The 17,907-nt window shown below is 40.9% G+C and overlaps 2 protein-coding genes across 6 annotated transcripts; both read left to right on the top strand.

The window, feature by feature from the left end:
- The first annotated feature begins 2,336 nt into the window (after positions 1-2,336).
- adhfe1 (alcohol dehydrogenase iron containing 1) lies at positions 2,337-12,899 on the top strand. Its single transcript, XM_046322570.1, has 14 exons — positions 2,337-2,485; positions 2,711-2,748; positions 4,386-4,429; positions 4,774-4,827; positions 5,069-5,223; positions 5,633-5,829; positions 6,154-6,231; positions 6,389-6,494; positions 8,457-8,609; positions 8,764-8,862; positions 9,002-9,080; positions 11,188-11,284; positions 11,515-11,672; positions 11,892-12,899. The coding sequence occupies exons 1-14, from the start codon at positions 2,433-2,435 to the stop codon at positions 11,973-11,975; spliced, it is 1,395 nt and encodes a 464-aa protein (XP_046178526.1). The 5' UTR covers positions 2,337-2,432; the 3' UTR covers positions 11,976-12,899.
- Positions 12,900-13,356: 457 nt separating this feature from the next.
- On the top strand, positions 13,357-17,805 carry si:dkey-97a13.12 (jouberin). Of its 5 annotated transcripts, none has more exons than XM_046322639.1 (5): positions 13,357-13,523; positions 13,863-13,906; positions 14,915-15,082; positions 16,983-17,029; positions 17,233-17,805. In XM_046322639.1, the coding sequence occupies exons 1-5, from the start codon at positions 13,457-13,459 to the stop codon at positions 17,435-17,437; spliced, it is 531 nt and encodes a 176-aa protein (XP_046178595.1). In that variant the 5' UTR covers positions 13,357-13,456; the 3' UTR covers positions 17,438-17,805. The 5 variants fall into 5 exon arrangements, with proteins under 5 accessions (XP_046178595.1, XP_046178594.1, XP_046178593.1 ...); XM_046322638.1 differs by having other exon boundaries at positions 13,361-13,523; positions 17,230-17,805; XM_046322637.1 differs by having other exon boundaries at positions 13,363-13,523; positions 16,938-17,029.
- Positions 17,806-17,907: the final 102 nt, after the last annotated feature.

The following is a 17,907-nucleotide window of genomic DNA, read 5'->3' as shown; positions in this document are numbered from 1 at the left end:
TAAGAGTGCCAAACCTGACAGCCCATTTCCCAAAACTAAGCCTCCACTTATGTGACATCCATGTTTCAGCGAATGCGTCCCAGTCACAAGGTGTTACAATGCCACTGTTTGTGGCAGAAGACATTTTCTGTGACAGTTTGACCTTTTGCGAAGCCATCGACTCTCTCCTTCCTCTCGTTGCTCATCCAGACGGGAACTCTCAGACCATGCATTCAAATGCATCTTATTATTACTTATTCCTTACTATCATGTACACTTACTTGCATCAATTTAAATAAACTTAATATTTATGTTGATATAAAAAGACTACAAGAGAAATTGCATGAAGCTGTGGACTTCATGTAAACTCCCTACCATATTCTCATGTAATTGGTGCTATGAATACTGCAGATGCATCATGTGGCATGTCTATCCAATTAACATTGTTTCTGGTGATCACTCTCATGTCACAAGCCCTCCACTGACCCATAATGAATCATTGGAATTAGATCCATGAGAGTGTGATGGAGAAAGCAAGACGTGTGTATCAGATAGTGATGATCTTCATGCAGTATAGGTATAAAGTACATTAATGTCATTTTCATTAGCTGTGTTATGAAATTAAATTAAATGCTGTAATGATGAATTAAAGGGCCTCACACACTATGACCCTGTATCTGAGAATAGAACAGAGTATTTCAAGATGGATGAGAAACAATTGCTCTGAAGTGAACAACAATATATTTATTCTATGAAAATTACATATGAAAAGATCTACTGGTATTCCACATGCAAATGTTGTTAGGTGAATACAATTATTCATTTGACTTGTACAAAGTTACAAAAACGAAACAATTCATGATAAACTAATTTAACTATAAATGGTATGGCATTGTGATGCCAATACCTGAACCAAACTCTAAAATCCACATCACAGAATAGAACTATGAAAATACACTTCTGAATACAACTCAGTTGAAACAATTTAAAATTGAAGGTACTCATTGGCTGATCTCTCATATTGGGAATGACAGTGCTGCTGCTAGGTGTTTAATGGGAGGAGCCCTTTCCAGCTGCAGCATGTTGGGACTGTTATACAATAACATTGTGTCTGTGCATCCCAAATGGCATACTATTCCCTACATAGTGCACTAGTTTTGGTCAAAAGCAGTGCACTAAATAGGGAATCGGGTGCCATTTGGAACAGCCACCTGTATCACAGTCTCAGAGAAATGGTGCTGGCTGCACCACACTGAGACTGAAAGGGCACAGGGAAATTGCTCTTTTTAAAACAGGCTAAGGACATGGAGTTTCTTTCGCTGCCTGGCTAGTCTGTCCCCTCTGATACCATCATCACGGCTCAACACGGGTCTCCTCATGCCCTGGTTAACACCGGCCAGAGCTGACACATGTAGTGTAGCGGTGCGAGTGAACACAGCACAGGTACTAAATCACTGTGAGTCACTTGGTGGAAAAGACCATCCAGCTGAATGAAACGATCAGTGTCGGAGGTATGGAGAATAGAGGTGCCTTTACAAGACAGATACTACACATAAACAGTCTCTTCCTTTAGATTGTCTGGTATCAGTGCTGTATATAACCATTAATAATGGCTCTGGGCTGGCACCTTGCAGGTTGTACAGTATATGTGGAAGATTAGAGGTCACAGGGTTAAGGGGACCACAAAATTAGAATTACCGCCATAATAAAACATATTTCTATTTTGTTGATGGGGACACCGGAAGTAGATATGAATGAAAAGTGAGAGATTTCATGGTGACACACATCTATGGTGGGAAATACGTTTTTTTATTTCAGGGCATTTTCACTCTCTAGTGACAACCGCAACAGTGGCAGCCTATGTGGTAAGGGAACTTTGGGGTTGACAGTCCGTTAGGCTGCGTGTTGCGTGACGCCAACTGTCTAAAGTGCTCTTCCTCACATCACTTGATGTAGGCTACGTAATCACATGCCTGGCTGTCACTCACTGGCAGTAAAGGGCAGAGATGCTATTATTGATTGTTATTTATCCAAGTATGAAAACTAGGATGCAGTTATAGCTTAGGCCTATGATGTGCAGTGAATAAATCTAAACCCACAGGAGATAGGTTGTGATTTCAGCTGATAGTCGCCCTCCTTTTCCTATGAGTTGAACTTGATATTGAACATTACTATTTTGGTTACCCTAAATTATATTTTGAATAGTAGGACTAGGCCATCTTTCTCTTACAGTATGTTAACTCTACTGCCTGTTACGATAAATGGAAATTGTGCTTTCCTCATCATGACGTGTGTGGTAGAGCCTTGTGTAAACGTCATAGGTCTGACCCATGTCCTATATCTTTTCACATTCGGTACAGTAAGGGGCGCTCGTGTATCAGTTCAAATCCACACTTCGACTCCCTCGATTTGAACTCATAAGTAAACCCAAAAGCCGAAGGAAGAACGACAACATGGCAGGACGCGACAGGATTGTGCATTTGCTCAGGCAACTTGAAAAAGCAGCGTAAGTTGATTCCTAATCGCGAAAATGCACAAATACAAGATTGTTAAATGCACTAGTGGTTACTTAAGGTAGTTATCTTATTTAGCTAGGCCCCTACCTAACTTGTTATGTAGTAGCCAGATGGCAGTGCAAGCATCGACGTCAACCCAACTTCGTTTCACTCGCGGGTTTGCGTCAAATGATTACACTGCTTATGAAAATGCCGTTTTTTTCCCCCATTTACAGGTGCAGATGCCCTGCCCATTCTCATACATTCCACCAAGGTAGTAGTAGTTGGTTAAAAATAACCTGTTTTATTATAACACACCGTTATTGTTAATGAAGTTAATTGTAACATGTATGTAACACCTAACACAGCTTCTTGTGCAAAAGCTCTGTTCTGCCTGTCATTCAAGTTTTCTATGCACCTAGTGATTTAGCGCCACCCTGTTTTATTTATCTGTATCTAGGTTGCACTCATTACTTTCTTTACGTGATGTAATAAACAGGAAACAGTGCCCATGATTGCGAACATTATAAAACAGTTTATCCGCTTCAAAATGCGCATCAGCCAATTACAATCGTTGATTTATTTATACTTGAAAGAACGCTACATTTTAGCTGGTCCCATCACCTGGCACACGTTAGCCCTATGCTAACCTCACCAGATATGACAGTGATTTATTTCCTGGAACAAAATTCCACATATCCAATTATAAATTATGACGAAGGTGGACTTGAACATGGTTGCAATTTTCCATAATTGCAACCATAACAAAGTCAAGGACACTCATTATCATCCTACAGGTGCAGTATTGCAGTAACAGTCAGTTATTATAAAATCAACTTCTAGCGAGTCCGGGCTCGAAAACATGTTGCCGAGCATCCGCAGTAGAGGAACGTTTGTCAATCTACAGCAGGCCTACACCTGTCAATCAGTTGATCAACACATCCTACGGCACGAGGTAGATCTATTCATGTGGTCACACAGACCATTCAGTGCTTTCTGGTTGTTGTTCATTGGCACATTTAAAAACATATTTTGTTGTATTTAACTAGTGAAGTCAATTTACGGCCAACCTAGGCCAAACCCGGACAAAGCTGCGCAACATGGTGATTTCTCCCATGAATTCAAAGGAAGCCCGAAGAGGACTAGCCACCCCTCATAGCCTGGTTTCTTTCTAGGTTTTGGCCTGTCTAGGGAGTTTTTCCTAGCCACCGTGCTTCTACAGCTGCATTGCTTGCTGTTTGGGGTTTTAGGCTGGGTTTCTGTACAGCACTTTGATATATCAGCTGATGTAAGAAGGACTATATAAATCAATTTGTTTTGATTTGATTTTGAAAAAGACAACACAAACAGCTGGGTTGCTCCTTTCCCACTAAGAGCACCCGGGCCTCCTCTCCCAATCTGAGGCCCATCTCGGACTCAAGCATACCACCTACGCCGACAATGGACTCAAACCCTACCACGCTCCCATTGACCTGCAATGAGTGGCTCTTGGCACTTTTTTACATTTATTTTACCCACAATTTCTCCCCAATATCGAGCTTGTCTCATCGCTGCAACTCCCCCAACAGGCTCGGGAGGCAAAGGTCGAGTCATGCATCCTTGAAACATGACCCGCCAAACCGCACTTCTTAACATCCGCCAGCCAGCCCCACCAATGTGTCAACTGCCGACCGGTTTATCTATGAAAACCAGAGGTTTACGGAAAACCTATCCCTGACTCTGGTTTAGTTCTTGAATGGATTTTGGCTATCTTTTTTTTGTGGTTAGAAACACCTCAAGGAGGACAGTACACTCTCACTTTAAAAAATAAATAAATGTGTACATGTGTACCACTAATTAGGGTCCATAGAAACATGGAACAAAAGTGTGGTTTTTACCTTGTCACAACATGTTGTAATGTTTGTGCTCTAGCTTCAGGACATGACTGTGGAAGAAAAACGGATTATGCATTTGAGGTAACTTGAACTATTTAACCATATTTTCACTCATCTGACTTTGACATGGCCACAGAAGCTTTTCAAAAACAATGAAATAAGCCCTACTAATAAGCAGACATGACAGTTGTTAATTAAAGTTAACCGTATACTCCAACTACTGTCATGAGGCTCAGCATAAAACCCCTTTTTAAAAAGCTTTAAAGTAGTCTTTAGGCTAAAGTACTGCAAAAAAAAAAAAGTGGACTGACCCTTTTCTAAGATATCTATTTCTCTATTTTATTAATGAAAAGTAGTCAACAGTATTCTTCCTTGGGATGTTGGCCAACGTTAACCATATTTTTCATGTTATTATTTGGTTTCAGATGGCGAGCTCAAACATTAGATATGGAGAGGGTGTCACACGGGAAATTGGTATGGTAAGTAAGTCTCTACTATTTGTTCATGACAAGATATTAAACAACTCATGTCTACATAATATAATCGTTCTTCCTAAATGGTAAGTGGTTGTGTTCACAAGTAAAAAGTTTCTATAATAGAAGAGACATGAACAGGCCTAAAATTGAAATGCATTTAATGCTTTGAACATGAATCATATAAGATTTTGTCTAAGGCGTGAATAACACTCTCCTATTTTGTGATTTGTCTTTAAAATCGCAGGATCTTCAGAACATGGGAGCCCGTAACGTGTGTCTTATGACGGACAATAATCTGTCTCGGCTCTCTCCTGTCGAGGCCGTGTTGGAGTCTCTTGTTCAGAACGGGGTTAACTACAAAGTTTATGACAATGTTCGGGTGGAGCCAACAGACTCCAGGTAACCCTGTGTGTTCCAATTGGCAGCCTAGCTATTCCCTATATAGTGCACTACTTTTGAACAGAGCAGGGTCCTTAGGGCTCTGGTCACAAGTAATGCACTACCGTATATAGGGAATAGAGTGCCATTTGGGACACTTATTTTCAATTACTTTGTATTTTTTAATTTGTAATTTTATTTAACTAGGCAAGTCAGTTAAGAAACAAATTCTTATTTACAATGACAGCCTACATACAGTACCTACACCTAAGGTATGTCATACATCTTGACCGGAATTTCATCATTACATTTGATATTGATTCTAGTTTTTCCTCATTTGGAGTAAATGTATGGATGAGAAGCGTAATCAAAAAGTCAATCATGGGATGAATTTTCAATAAAGTAATCACTTTCACTCTTTACTATACAGCTTCAAGGAGGCCATAGCTTTTGCGAAGAAAGAAACCTTTGACATTTACGTTGCTGTGGGTGGAGGCTCAGTGATTGACACCTGTAAAGCTGCCAACCTGTATGCCTGCCATCCCGACGCGGATTTTCTAGACTTTGTCAATGCGCCTATAGGGAAGGGAAAGCCTATTACAGGTGTTCTCAAGCCCCTGATCGCAGGTACTATGACCCCCAGTCACGAATACACACTGAGGTTAATAGGTTTAGGAACTAACTGACCCTGGTACACTGAACCATTTAGAATCTGTTGTATGTACACTGTATATAAATGTGTGTTTACTTTGACTATTATAGATTAGAGAGATTTTTTGTGGGTGGTTGTGCACACCTGATCTTGTTAGACTACACCTCAAATCCTCTCAGGGAGGAAATTAATATGTCATACACTTTTAGAACAATTGAATGGATGTGCAAATATGCAGTTTTCCTAATACAGGCTAAACTTGTACATGTTAGTCACATGGCAACTATTTTTCTCTTAAGTTCCCACAACAGCAGGAACTGGCAGTGAGACAACAGGTGTTGCGATCTTCGACTTCGAAAAGCTGAAAGCAAAAACGGGTAAGAAAAACACACTTTCTCAGGGCACAGCTATCTCTCTCTCCTTAGTTGCATTGCTGGCCTCACATTCAAATGATAATTCAATTCATACTGTATGTTGCAATGTTTCATTCAATGACTCAGTATGACTTGCTTGCCTTCTGGTTCATCTATTCAGGCATCGCCAGCCGAGCCATTAAGCCGACTCTTGGAATAGTGGATCCTCTCCATACTCTGCATATGCCCGAGAGGGTGGCTGCCAACAGTGGTTTTGATGTGCTATGGTATGTAAATACACTGTATTCAGTGCATTCGTAAAGTATTCAGCCCCCTTCCCCTTTTCAACATTTTGTTAATTTACAGCCTTATTCCAAATTTTTTTTTAAATGTCTCATCACTCTACACACAATTCGCCTTAATGATAAAGCGAAAACAGAGTTTTAGAAAAAACTGAAATATCTTATTTACATAAGTATTCAGACTCTAAATTGAGCTCCGGTGCATCCTGTTTCCATTGATCATCCTTGAGATGTTTCTACGACTTGATTGGAATCCACCTGTGGTAAGTTCAATTGATTGGACATGATTTGGACATGAAAGGCACACACCTGTCTATAAAAGGCACATGACAGCCCGCTTGGAGTTTGCCAAAAGGCACCTAAAGGACTCTCAGACCATGAGAAACAATATTCTCAGGTCTTATGAAACCAAAGATTGAACTCTTTGGCCTGAATGCCAAGCGTCACGTCTGGAGGAAACCTGGCACCATCCCCACGGGGAAGCATGGTGGTGGCAGCATCATACTGTGGGGATGTTTTTCAGTGGCAGCTACTGGGAGACTAGTCATGATCGAGGGAAAGATGAACAGAGCAAAGTACAGAGAGATTGTTGATGCATACTTGCTCCAGAGTACTCAGGACCTCACTGGGGTGAAGGTTGACCTTCCAACAGGACAACAAACCTAAGCACACAGCCAAGACAACGCAGGAGTGGCTTCAGGTCAAGTCTCTGAATGTCCTTGAGTGGCCTAGCCAGAGCCCGGACTTGAACCCGATCAAACACCTCTGGAGAGACCTGAAAATATCTGTGTAGCGACGCTCCCCATCCAACCTGACAGAGCTTGAGAGGATCTGCAGAGAAGAATGGGACAAACTTCCCAAATAAATAAAATAAAATGTTATTGGTCACATACACATTTAGCGTCCTAGCCAAGAAGACTCAAGGCTGTAATTGTTGCCCAAGGTGCTTCAACAAAGTACTGAGTAAAGGGTCTGAATACTTATGTAAATGTGATATTTCCATTTTTAATCTAAAAAAGTTTTTGCTTTGTCATTATGAGGTATTGTGTGTAGATTGATGAGTAAAAAAATAACAATTGAATCAATTTTAGAATAAGGCCTTTATATTCTGGTTAGAGACAGTTTGTGCTGTTCTTTTAAGGGAGTAGTACACAGCGTTGTACCAGATCTTCAGTTTCTTGTCAATTTCTCGCATGGAATAGCCTTAATTTCTCAGAACAAGAATAGACTGACGAGTTTCAGAAGAAAGTTCTTTGTTTCTGCCCATTTTGAGCCTGTAATCGAACCCACAAATGAAGATGCACCAGATACTCAACTAGTCTAAAGAAGGCCAGTTTTATTGCTTCTTTAATCAGGACAACAGTTTTCAGCTGTGCAAACATAATTTCAAAAGGGTTTTCTAATCATCAATTAGCCTTTTAAAATTATAGACTTGGATTAGCTAACACAACTTGCCATTGGAACACAGGAGTGATGGCTGCTGATAAATGGCCTCTGTACGCCTATGTAGATATTCCATTAAAAATCAGTCGTTTCCAGCTACAATAGTCATTTACAACATTAACAATGTCTATACTGTATTTCTGATCAATATGCTGTTATTTTAATGGCCAAAAAAATGTGCTTTTCTTTCAAAACAAGGACATTTTTAAGTGACCCCAAACTTTTGAACAGAAGTGTATATTGATCACATTCAATCAGTCAGTCTGTGTAACATATTATTATGTTTTTAAGGCTACATTCACATATTTTATCAACCTTATAAGCCAAATAACTCATTCATCAACATGCTTCTCTCTACCGACATGCTGCAGAGGCCTTTGACCTTTCCCCCACTCTGTGCTCGTATAACGTCAAGGTGGTGCCAGATAGAAGTGACTGATTAGAAAAATAGGAGTTGGATTAAATTATTTCCTTCATCTGTTCTCTTTGTGTGTCCTTATGCAGCCATGCCCTGGAGTCCTACACGGCTCTTCCCTACAACATGCGCAGCCCCTGCCCTCCCAACCCCATCAACCGGCCGGCCTACCAGGGCAGTAACCCCATTAGTGATGTTTGGTCCAGACATGCTCTGAATGTCGTGGCCAAGTACATGAAACGGTAAACGCCTTCCTGATGAGGCTTCCATTAGTTATTCTACAGTTTTATCCCCTAAAAATCACTACTGTCTATTGTGAATATTATTATCAGTGGTTTGTTATTATTAGTGCTGATGTAGGCGACGTCCATTAACTGTTCACTTTCTCCCTCTAAGGGCGGTGAACGATGCTGAGGATGTAAAGGCCAGATCCAGCATGCATCTTGCCAGTGTGTTTGCCGGGATCGGGTTTGGAAATGCTGGGGTCCACTTATGGTAAAGTAAACATATGGCTCATTACGCCTTCATAATGATTGAAACTGCACGCATCCCCTTCCTTATATGAATAGTTACAGTGTGTCCTGTGATTGATGGTTAATGTGTTAATGTGAGATCCTTTTTGTTCATTTTCTAGCCACGGTATGTCTTATCCTATTGCTGGAAATGTGAAGACTTACATGGCTAAGGGCTACAATGTGGATCACCCTGTAGTGGTAAAGTGATTCTGGTCCTTTTCTTCATTTTATAACCAATACAAAGCAATCTTATTATTGGAAAATGTCTGTTAAATTTGACCTTTTATATTGAAAATTCAATATATTTAGTTCCAAATATCTATGATCTCTATAACCACAGTTATATATTTTCATTGGTATTCTGTTCCATGTTTGATATATATACACTGAGTATATAAACTATTGAGAACACCTGCTCTTTCCATTGCATAGACTGACCAGGTGAAAGCTATGATCCCTTACTGATGTCACTTGTTAAATCCACTTCAATCAGTGTAGATGGAGGGTAGGAGACAGGTCATAGAATAATTTTTAAGCCTTGAGACAATTGAGACAATGGATTGTGAATGAGCCAGACAAAATATTTAAGTGCCTTTTGAATGGGTTATGGTAGGAAGTAGGTGCCAGGCGCACCGGTTTGTATCAAGGGGGCAACTCAATATTAGGAAGGTGTCCTTAATGTTTGGTATACTCAGTTTATATTTTCAGGTAACTGCCAAAATAAAGGAAACACCAACATAACGGAAACACCAACAGTAAGTGTCTCAATAGGGCGTTAGACCTCCTTCGCATGGATTCTACAAGTGTCTGGAACTCTATTGGAGGGATGCGAGACCATTCTTCCATGAGAAATTTCATAATTCTTTATCTTAAAAAAAAAAATGTTTACTTCTTTTTTTCCCTCCCCAAAGTATATCCAATCCAGTCTTGTCTCATCGCTGCAACTACCGTACGGACTAGGGACAGGCGAAGGTCAAGAGCCGTGCCAGCGTGCACTGCGCCCGGCCCGCCACAGGAGTCGCGAGATGGGACAAGGACATCCCTGCCGCCCAAACCCTCCCCTAATCCAGACGATGCTGGGTCAATTGTGTGCCACCCCATTGGTCTCCCGGTCACGGCCGGCTGCGACAGAGCCTGGACTCGAACCCAGAATCTCTAGTGGCACAGCTAGCACTGCGGTGCAGTGCCTTAGACCACTGCGCCACTTGGGAGGCCCATAACTTGGTATCTTGTTGATGGTGGTGAAAAAACGCTGTCTCAGGTGCCTCTCCAGAATCTCCCATAAGTGTTCAATTGGGTTGCGATCTGGTGACTGAGACACACAATCTTTAAACACCCTATACTCCTTTGAGTCTCCTCTTTCAAAGTCACTGAGATGTCTTATTCTAGCCATAGTAGCCAAAATACTGGGCAACTGGGCATTTATATGCCTGACTCTAAGCATGATGGTATGTTCATTGTTTAATTAACTCAGGAACCACACCTGTGTGGAAGCACCTGCTTTCAATATATATTCTGAACAGAAATGTTTACGCAACATGTAAAGTGTTGGTCCCATGAAACATGAGCTGAAATCAAAGATCCCAGAAACCTTCCATATGCACAAAAAGCTTATTTCTCTCAAATGTTGTGAGCAAATTTGTTTACATTCCTGTTAGTGAGCTTTTCTCCTTTGCCAAGATAATCCATCCACCTGACAGGTGTGGCTTATCAAGAAACTGATGAAACAGCATTATCATTACACAGGTGCTCTAAAATGTCACTCTAAAATGTGCCGTTTTGTCACGCAACAGATGTCTCAAGTTTTGAGGGAGAGCGCAATTGGCATGCGAACTGCAGGAATGTCCACTAGAGCTGTTGCCAGATAATTCAATGTTAATTTCTCTACCATAAGCCACCTCCAATAGCATTTTAGAGAATTTGGAAGTATGTCCAACCGGCCTCACAATCGCAGACCACGTGTAGCCACTCCAGGACCTCCACATCTGGCTTCTTAACCTGCGGGATCGTCTGATACCAGCCTCCCAGCTGCGCCCCTACCCAGCCATGTGAAATCCATAGATTAGAATTTCATTGATTTAATTTGGCTGATTTACTTATATGATCTGTAACTCAGTAAAATCTTTGAAATGGTTGTTTATATTTTTGTTCATTATACTTAGTATCCCTCATTTACTGAAGTGTTTCCTTTATTTTGGCAGTTAACTGTATATAACAAATATATTGTTTCAGAAATATGTATCTCCAGTCACAGTTTAACTATCAAGCATTAATAGTTCCCATGTGTTGCTCTTCTGTCCCATAGCCTCATGGTCTGTCTGTGGTTCTGACCTCTCCTGCTGTCTTTGCCTTCACTGCCAGTATGTGTCCAGAGCGCCACCTGGAGGCAGCAGAGATACTTGGTAACAGCAACTCTTCTCTACAACACCCCCAACAGTGTTGTCATTAAATACTAACACAAATATATTCTCAATTGTAATTTCCTTTTACCATGGTCTCAAATGGTAATCTATACCATAAACAGTGCTCTGGACAGTGCACTGTAGGTGCATTAAGAGGTGCATGCGTGGCACTATTGTTTCCTCGCTGATTTTGTGACGTCAAGCTCACACCCCTCCATGTCTCTCCTCAGGGGCTGACGTGAGCAACACCAAGAGGGAGGACGCTGGGCTGCTCCTGGCCGACACCCTGAGACAGTTCCTCTATGACCTGAAGGTAGAGGACGGTCTGAGTGCTGTCGGCTACACCAAGGATGACATACCTGACCTAGTGAGAGGAACAATACCTCAGGTAACTACACATTAGAAATGTTTCACATTAAATGTGCAAGACATGTTCTTTCACGCCCTGTTTAAGACTATTGAGCCCAGAAGTTGGTGATAAACCCACAAGCAAGGAGAGTTTAGTGTGCTAGTGCTACTTTCCTTTTTCATTACATGTACTATGTCTCTTTTTCTGACTGGTATTTCCTGTGTCTGCCCCTGATTGTGTCACTATGGTCTCTTGCAGGAAAGGGTGACCAAGCTGTCTCCTAGGGAACACACAGAGGAAGATTTGACTAATTTGTTTGAGGCCTCCCTGAAGCTGTACTAAGACTGGCTCTCTTATGCGTCATCACCCACTCTCATACTGTACTTGTGTGAGATGATGAGAGCCCAAAGGACTCTGTGCTATTCCCTATACAGCACACTACTTTTTTAACCAGGACCCATAGGGCTCTGGTTAAACATTGGGCACTATATAGGTAATAGGGTGCCATTTGAGACGTAGCCTCCCACCGGTTTGCTATCCCATCCTCCTTTTATTGATAGGTACAATTAAATGATAAGGTTCCTTATTTGATTATACAGTATATTACGCCGATTTCAAATGTTGGTTTTGATTTGTATTTACTACAATATAGTACACCGTTGCTGTCATGTTCCCCTCCCCATTAATTTGAGAATAGACTACTGGTCTGGAGTGGACTACATTGTTATGACAGTGTTGCGTCATTCTTAGAAGTGTACTATTTAAAAAAAATCTAGTTTCCAGATTACTCAGGTTAACTGTTATGTAAAGTGTGCCCTAATGCTAAGAAAGTCTGATCTGGCTGCTTTCAAGTAGGTTAACCCAGGAGAGCACACTAGGAGAGCTTTTAAGGTCCATTGAGAGAAAGAGAGCCAAGTTAAGGTATCAATATGATACAGAATATCATTGCATCCCAAATGGCATCCTATTCACTTTTGGTCAAAACTGGTGCACTATATAGGGAATAGGGTGCAATGATATCTATCCTTATTAATGATAGATTCTGTATATTGACATGGAAATAGAGTTACGCTAAATCCTCGTTACCGTTAGGTCTTGATGGAAAGCAGGACAACTCCTTTCTAGGGAGTTTTTCCTAGCCACCGTGCTTCTACACCTGCATTGCTTGCTGTTTGGGGTTTTAAGCTAGGATCCATAATCATTTATATTCAAAATGTACATGACTCTGATCCCTAAAAATCATTAAATCATTTTAGTTTCTGTTTTCTTTGCTTCTACTTTTTTCACTCCTGCTCATATATGCATATGTCACATTTTAATTTTTCTGAATAAGAAAATAAGAATTTCAATAAAGTAAGTATTGCGATTTAATTAATGGTAATTTAAATGTGTGAACACTTTTTTTGTGTGTGGGCTACAAATGAAGACAGAAAGTAGACAGAAAAAAAATCTGCAGTACATTATATTTGTTTTTTTACATTGCAATGATTTAAAATGTTAATGGTGGATCAGTCTTACTTTTTGTTGAGCTCAGTTTTGTTTTGCGTCATCGTATGCATTTGACTCAAAATGACAGATTGCAGATGAAAATAGATTCAAAGGTGTCAGCGAGTTCGAAGAAACACTTTATGCGACTTGCGTGTGTGTGATGGATAGAAAGGGCGTGTGTGTGTGACATGCGTGTGAGGTGTGTATGTGTGATGGGGAGAAAGGGTATGTGTTACTGTGTTTCTGTGCGGTGGGATTAGTGACACTGGTGTTATTTAAAGCGGTGTGCAATAGTGTGGAGCTGCCAGACAGTGTCTCAGACACAGCAGGAGAGGATGCAGAAGATCTACGTGCAGAGTGATGGGCACTTTGAGGTATTCACCACTGTCTTCTCCCCACAAGGTGAGTACCACCTGCAATCCTCTCCATTTCTCAGTGTATGAGTGCTGATTTAGGATCAGTTTTGCCTTGAATCACAATGAATAAGAATGCATGAAGAGGAAGTAACGTATCCTAGAGTACTCTGATACTCTTGATCCATTATGGCCCCAGTTCTATTATGGGCTAGTCTCGTGTTTTCATACTGTCCTGGTCTTTATTGAGGTTGTTATTGTGCATAGAGGATTCATTTATTTGCTTTTTCAGGGTATTTTCATTGACTGGTTTTCAGTAGCCTATCATAGTTTTGCTGTCATCTTGCCTAACAGCTCTTTATGACTTCATATCTACCCTTTTTATCAGCTTGTAGAGCAAGAACAAGATACAGGCCTAGGGAAGCAGTGAAGGTATGTTAATGATTTCTCATTATTGATAGAGCTACATGTATAGTAAGTCGCAACCAGAACATCAAATTTATAGCAAGCACAGATGTGAACGATCCAGTGTCAGGGTGACGTTCTGCAGAGGATCAAGATGTGTTGTCATTTAGACTAGAGGAATGGAGCAACAACATGAATGGATGATAAGGTGAACACAGTGAAAACAATATACGGTATACAGTAGAGCTAGAAGATATACTTAGAGTTGATTTTGCAAGATTAGTCCGATGTGATTGGTGGACTTTCTCAGCAGAAAGTGACATAATGGAATGACTTGAGGGAAGCAGTGTAGTCTATTCCTCTAGGCAGGCCTTGACCCCCTCTCCTTTTTCCACATCACAGCTAAGGACCTTCTATATATAGCTCTCTATTGGTTATTTAAAGGAGATCAACTCCAGAGAGCCTTGGACTGTTGACAGACATGAGGAACAGGAGACATAGATAGACTCTTATCCCTCTCTTTCAGTAACAAATTATTATCAAACTTCTGTGCTCATAAACTGTACAGTAACTACTGTTTTTATTTAGAGCAACAAATACACTGTCCACGGTATTGTCTCTCTCCTGGCAAAAGTTACATGTCACTGATGTCAGTGTAAGGATATATACAGTACTTGTAATTTAAGACAAGATAATCCTCTTATCTGGTCTTCTGTGGGGACATTCTGAATGAAAGCACAGTGGCTGGGTTTAGCCTCTGTAACCTGTTGGTTCATCACGATGGACAATTAATGAATTAAGTATATTAATTAAATCTCAAGAATAGGATTTGTAGCATGGTGTAATATTCTGAGTGCAATGAGTTGCAACTTCCGTTGTCTCAGGTAAAGGGAGAGAGCATCCTCAACTCTTATTATCTTGCATTAACAAATGAAAGTGTTTTTTGAAGTTGGAACCAAAAATAGGTCAACTATTCCTTGAGTAGTACTTTGTCTCTTACTGAGTTACAGTGGCATCTTACTACTTCTCCTTCAGGTAGTAGCAGCAGTTAACTACAGGCCTCAATGGCCAGATGAACTTCAACTCTGTCAGGGTGACATCATCCAAGTTCTCTTCAGAGATGAGCCCTCGTGGTGGTTCGGGCGTCTACAGAACGGGGCAGAGGGATACTTTCCAACCGCATGTGTGACCAGACTGAACCAGGTAAGGTTTTTCCCCTGACTGCTGAAAAGCAAGATTTTTAAAAGAAATGTAGAATGTTTTTTATATTTTTGTTTTGTGAACAACCTTTCACTAAGGTTTGTTGCTCATCCAGATATTGGACTAAAAAGAGATTAATAATGTTTTGACAGTGTAGAACTTACCATGTAGATACAGTTGAAGTTGGAAGTTTACACACGCCTTAGCCTTAAATTCAGTTTTTCACAATTCCTGACATTAAAAATACCCTGTCTTAGGTCGGTTAGGATCACTACTTTATTTTAAGAATTTGAAATGTCAGAATAATAGTGATTTATTTCAGCTTTTATTTCTTTCATCACATTCCCAGTGGGTCAGAACTTTACATACACTCAATTAGTATTTGGTAGCATTGCCTTTAAATGGTTTAACTTGGGTCAAATGTGTAGGGTAGACTTCCACAAGCTTCCCACAATAAGTTGGGTGAATTTTGGCCCATTCCTCCTGACAGAGCTAGTGTAACTGAGTCAGGTTTGTAGGCCACCTTGCTCACACATGCTTTTTCAGTTCTGCCCACAAATTTTCTATAGTATTGAGGTCAGGGCTTTGTGATGGCCACTCCAATACCTTGACTTTGTTGTCCTTAAGCCATTTTGCCACAACTTTGGAAGTATGCTTGGGGTCATTGTCCATTTGGAAGACCCATTTGCGCCCAAGCATTAACTTCCCGACTGATGTCTTGAGATGTTGCTTTAATATATCCACATAATTTTCCTCTCTCATGATGCCATCTATTTTGTGTAGTGCACCAGTCCCTCCTGCAGCAAAGCACCCCCTCAACATGATGCCCCCCCCCCCCCCCCCCCCCCACCCTGTGCTTCACGGTTGGGGTGGTGTTCTTCAGCTTGCAGGCCAGAGGACATTTCTCCAAAAAGTACGATCTTTGTCCCCATGTGCAGTTGCAAACCGTAGTCTGGCTTTTTTTTAATGGCGGTTTTGGAGCAGTGGCTTCTTCCTTGCTGAGCGGCCTTTCAGGTTATGTCAATATAGGACTTGTTTTACTGTGGATATATATACTTTTGTACCTTTTTCCTCCAACATCTTCACAAGGTCCTTTGCTGTTTTCACACCAAAGTAGGTTAATCTCTAGGAGACAGAACGCGTCTCCTTCCTGAGTGGTATGACAGCTGCTTGGTCCCATGGTGTTTATACTTGCGTACTATTGTTTGTACAGATGAATGTGGTACCTTCAGGCGTTTGGAAATTGCCCCCAAGGATGAACCAGACTTGTGGAGGTCTACAATTTTTTTTCTGGGGTCTTTGCTGATTTCTTTTGATTTTCCCATTTTGTCAAGCAGAGGCACTGAGTTTGATGGTAGGCCTTGAAATACATCCACAGGTACACCTACAATTGACTCAAATGGTGTCAATTAGCCTATCAGAAGCTTCTAAAGCCATGACATAATTTTCTGGAATTTTCCAAGCTGTTTAAAGGCACAGTCAACTTGGTGTATGTACACTTCTGACCCACTGGAATTGATACAGTGAATTATAAGTGAAACAATCTTGTCTGTAAACAATTGTTAGAAAAATAGCTTGTCACGCACACAGAAAGTAGATGTCCTAACCGACTTGCCAAAGCTATAGTTTGTTAACAAGAAACTTGTGGAGTGGTTGAAAAACAAGTTTTAATGACTTCAACCTAAGTGTATGTAAACTTCCGACTTCAACAGTATATAACATAGCTTCCTGGCAATTAACTCTACAGAAATAAACCGTCCCAATTAGTTGTTGGACAAAAGCTTGATGATGTAATCATGGACGTTGACCAGAAGGTCTAATTTTGGCATGTCTAAGTTAGTTTGGTATGGGTTTACAGAGTGATGATCATGAGCCAGTGAATGCCAATCCAAGCTTGTTACAGAGTTCATCCAAGGATGCAGCTCCTGATGCCCCCTGTGGCTGCACAAGGTGAGAACATTTGTGATCCTATCTCACCTCCTCCCCACCCAACAAACCACAGAGAGGATTGACTTCAGTTGATTGTAGTTGTCCTCCGTATAGTCAAACTACCACCGTATGCAGTTTTCCCATCCAATAGGACTTCTATAAATTGGGTCAATGAGAATCAACAAGAAACCCTGTGTTTGTTTCCCTCTTTATGTATGCAGCAGTCGTGGTACTCCAAAGGTCCCCAGGCATGAGAAAGAGAGCCTCTTCCGGGCCCTGGGACACGAGGCCTCCTCAAAGTCAGGCTCGGCCCACAGCTCCCCCAGCCTGTTGCACCGAGTGCTGTCCAAGGGCCACCGGAGGAAGATTGACGCCCAGGGACTGGGAGATGTAAATTGCTCCATCAATGTAGCATTTGAACCTGACTGATTGTTTATCATTAAGAAGTATATCATGTATGTGCAGCCCTTTATTCTGTGTTAGTTTCCATGGCTGTTAGGTTCATCAAAACACAAACTTCACAAAACTGGAGCTATTATAGCTGTCATATTTTGGGGTAATAGTGAAATCAATCATAAGGGTGTGACATGTTACACTACTTGTTCTGGAGCATGTTTATCCTCTATTTACCATTGAGATTAATGGAGTACAGTCTTCTTCTCTATTGTCAATAGCCAACTGTGATTCCGTATTTGTTAGCTGTTTTTACCCCATTGTTATTTGTACTGCTGCTTCACTTTAATTTGTACATATTGCATATATTATATTTGAACAAAATACATTGTAATGTTACATCATTGTTTGCCTTCTTCATAGTATGATTGAGCTTCCTGCCCACCCAGTCTTCAGACACTCACAAGCAAAACACACTCCTCTACAGTGGGAGCTTACTGCAACAC

The sequence above is a fragment of the Oncorhynchus gorbuscha genome, linkage group LG22 (assembly GCF_021184085.1).
Source record: "Oncorhynchus gorbuscha isolate QuinsamMale2020 ecotype Even-year linkage group LG22, OgorEven_v1.0, whole genome shotgun sequence".
Taxonomy (NCBI): Eukaryota; Metazoa; Chordata; class Actinopteri; order Salmoniformes; family Salmonidae; genus Oncorhynchus; species Oncorhynchus gorbuscha.
This window is presented reverse-complemented; position numbering and strand designations above follow the sequence as displayed.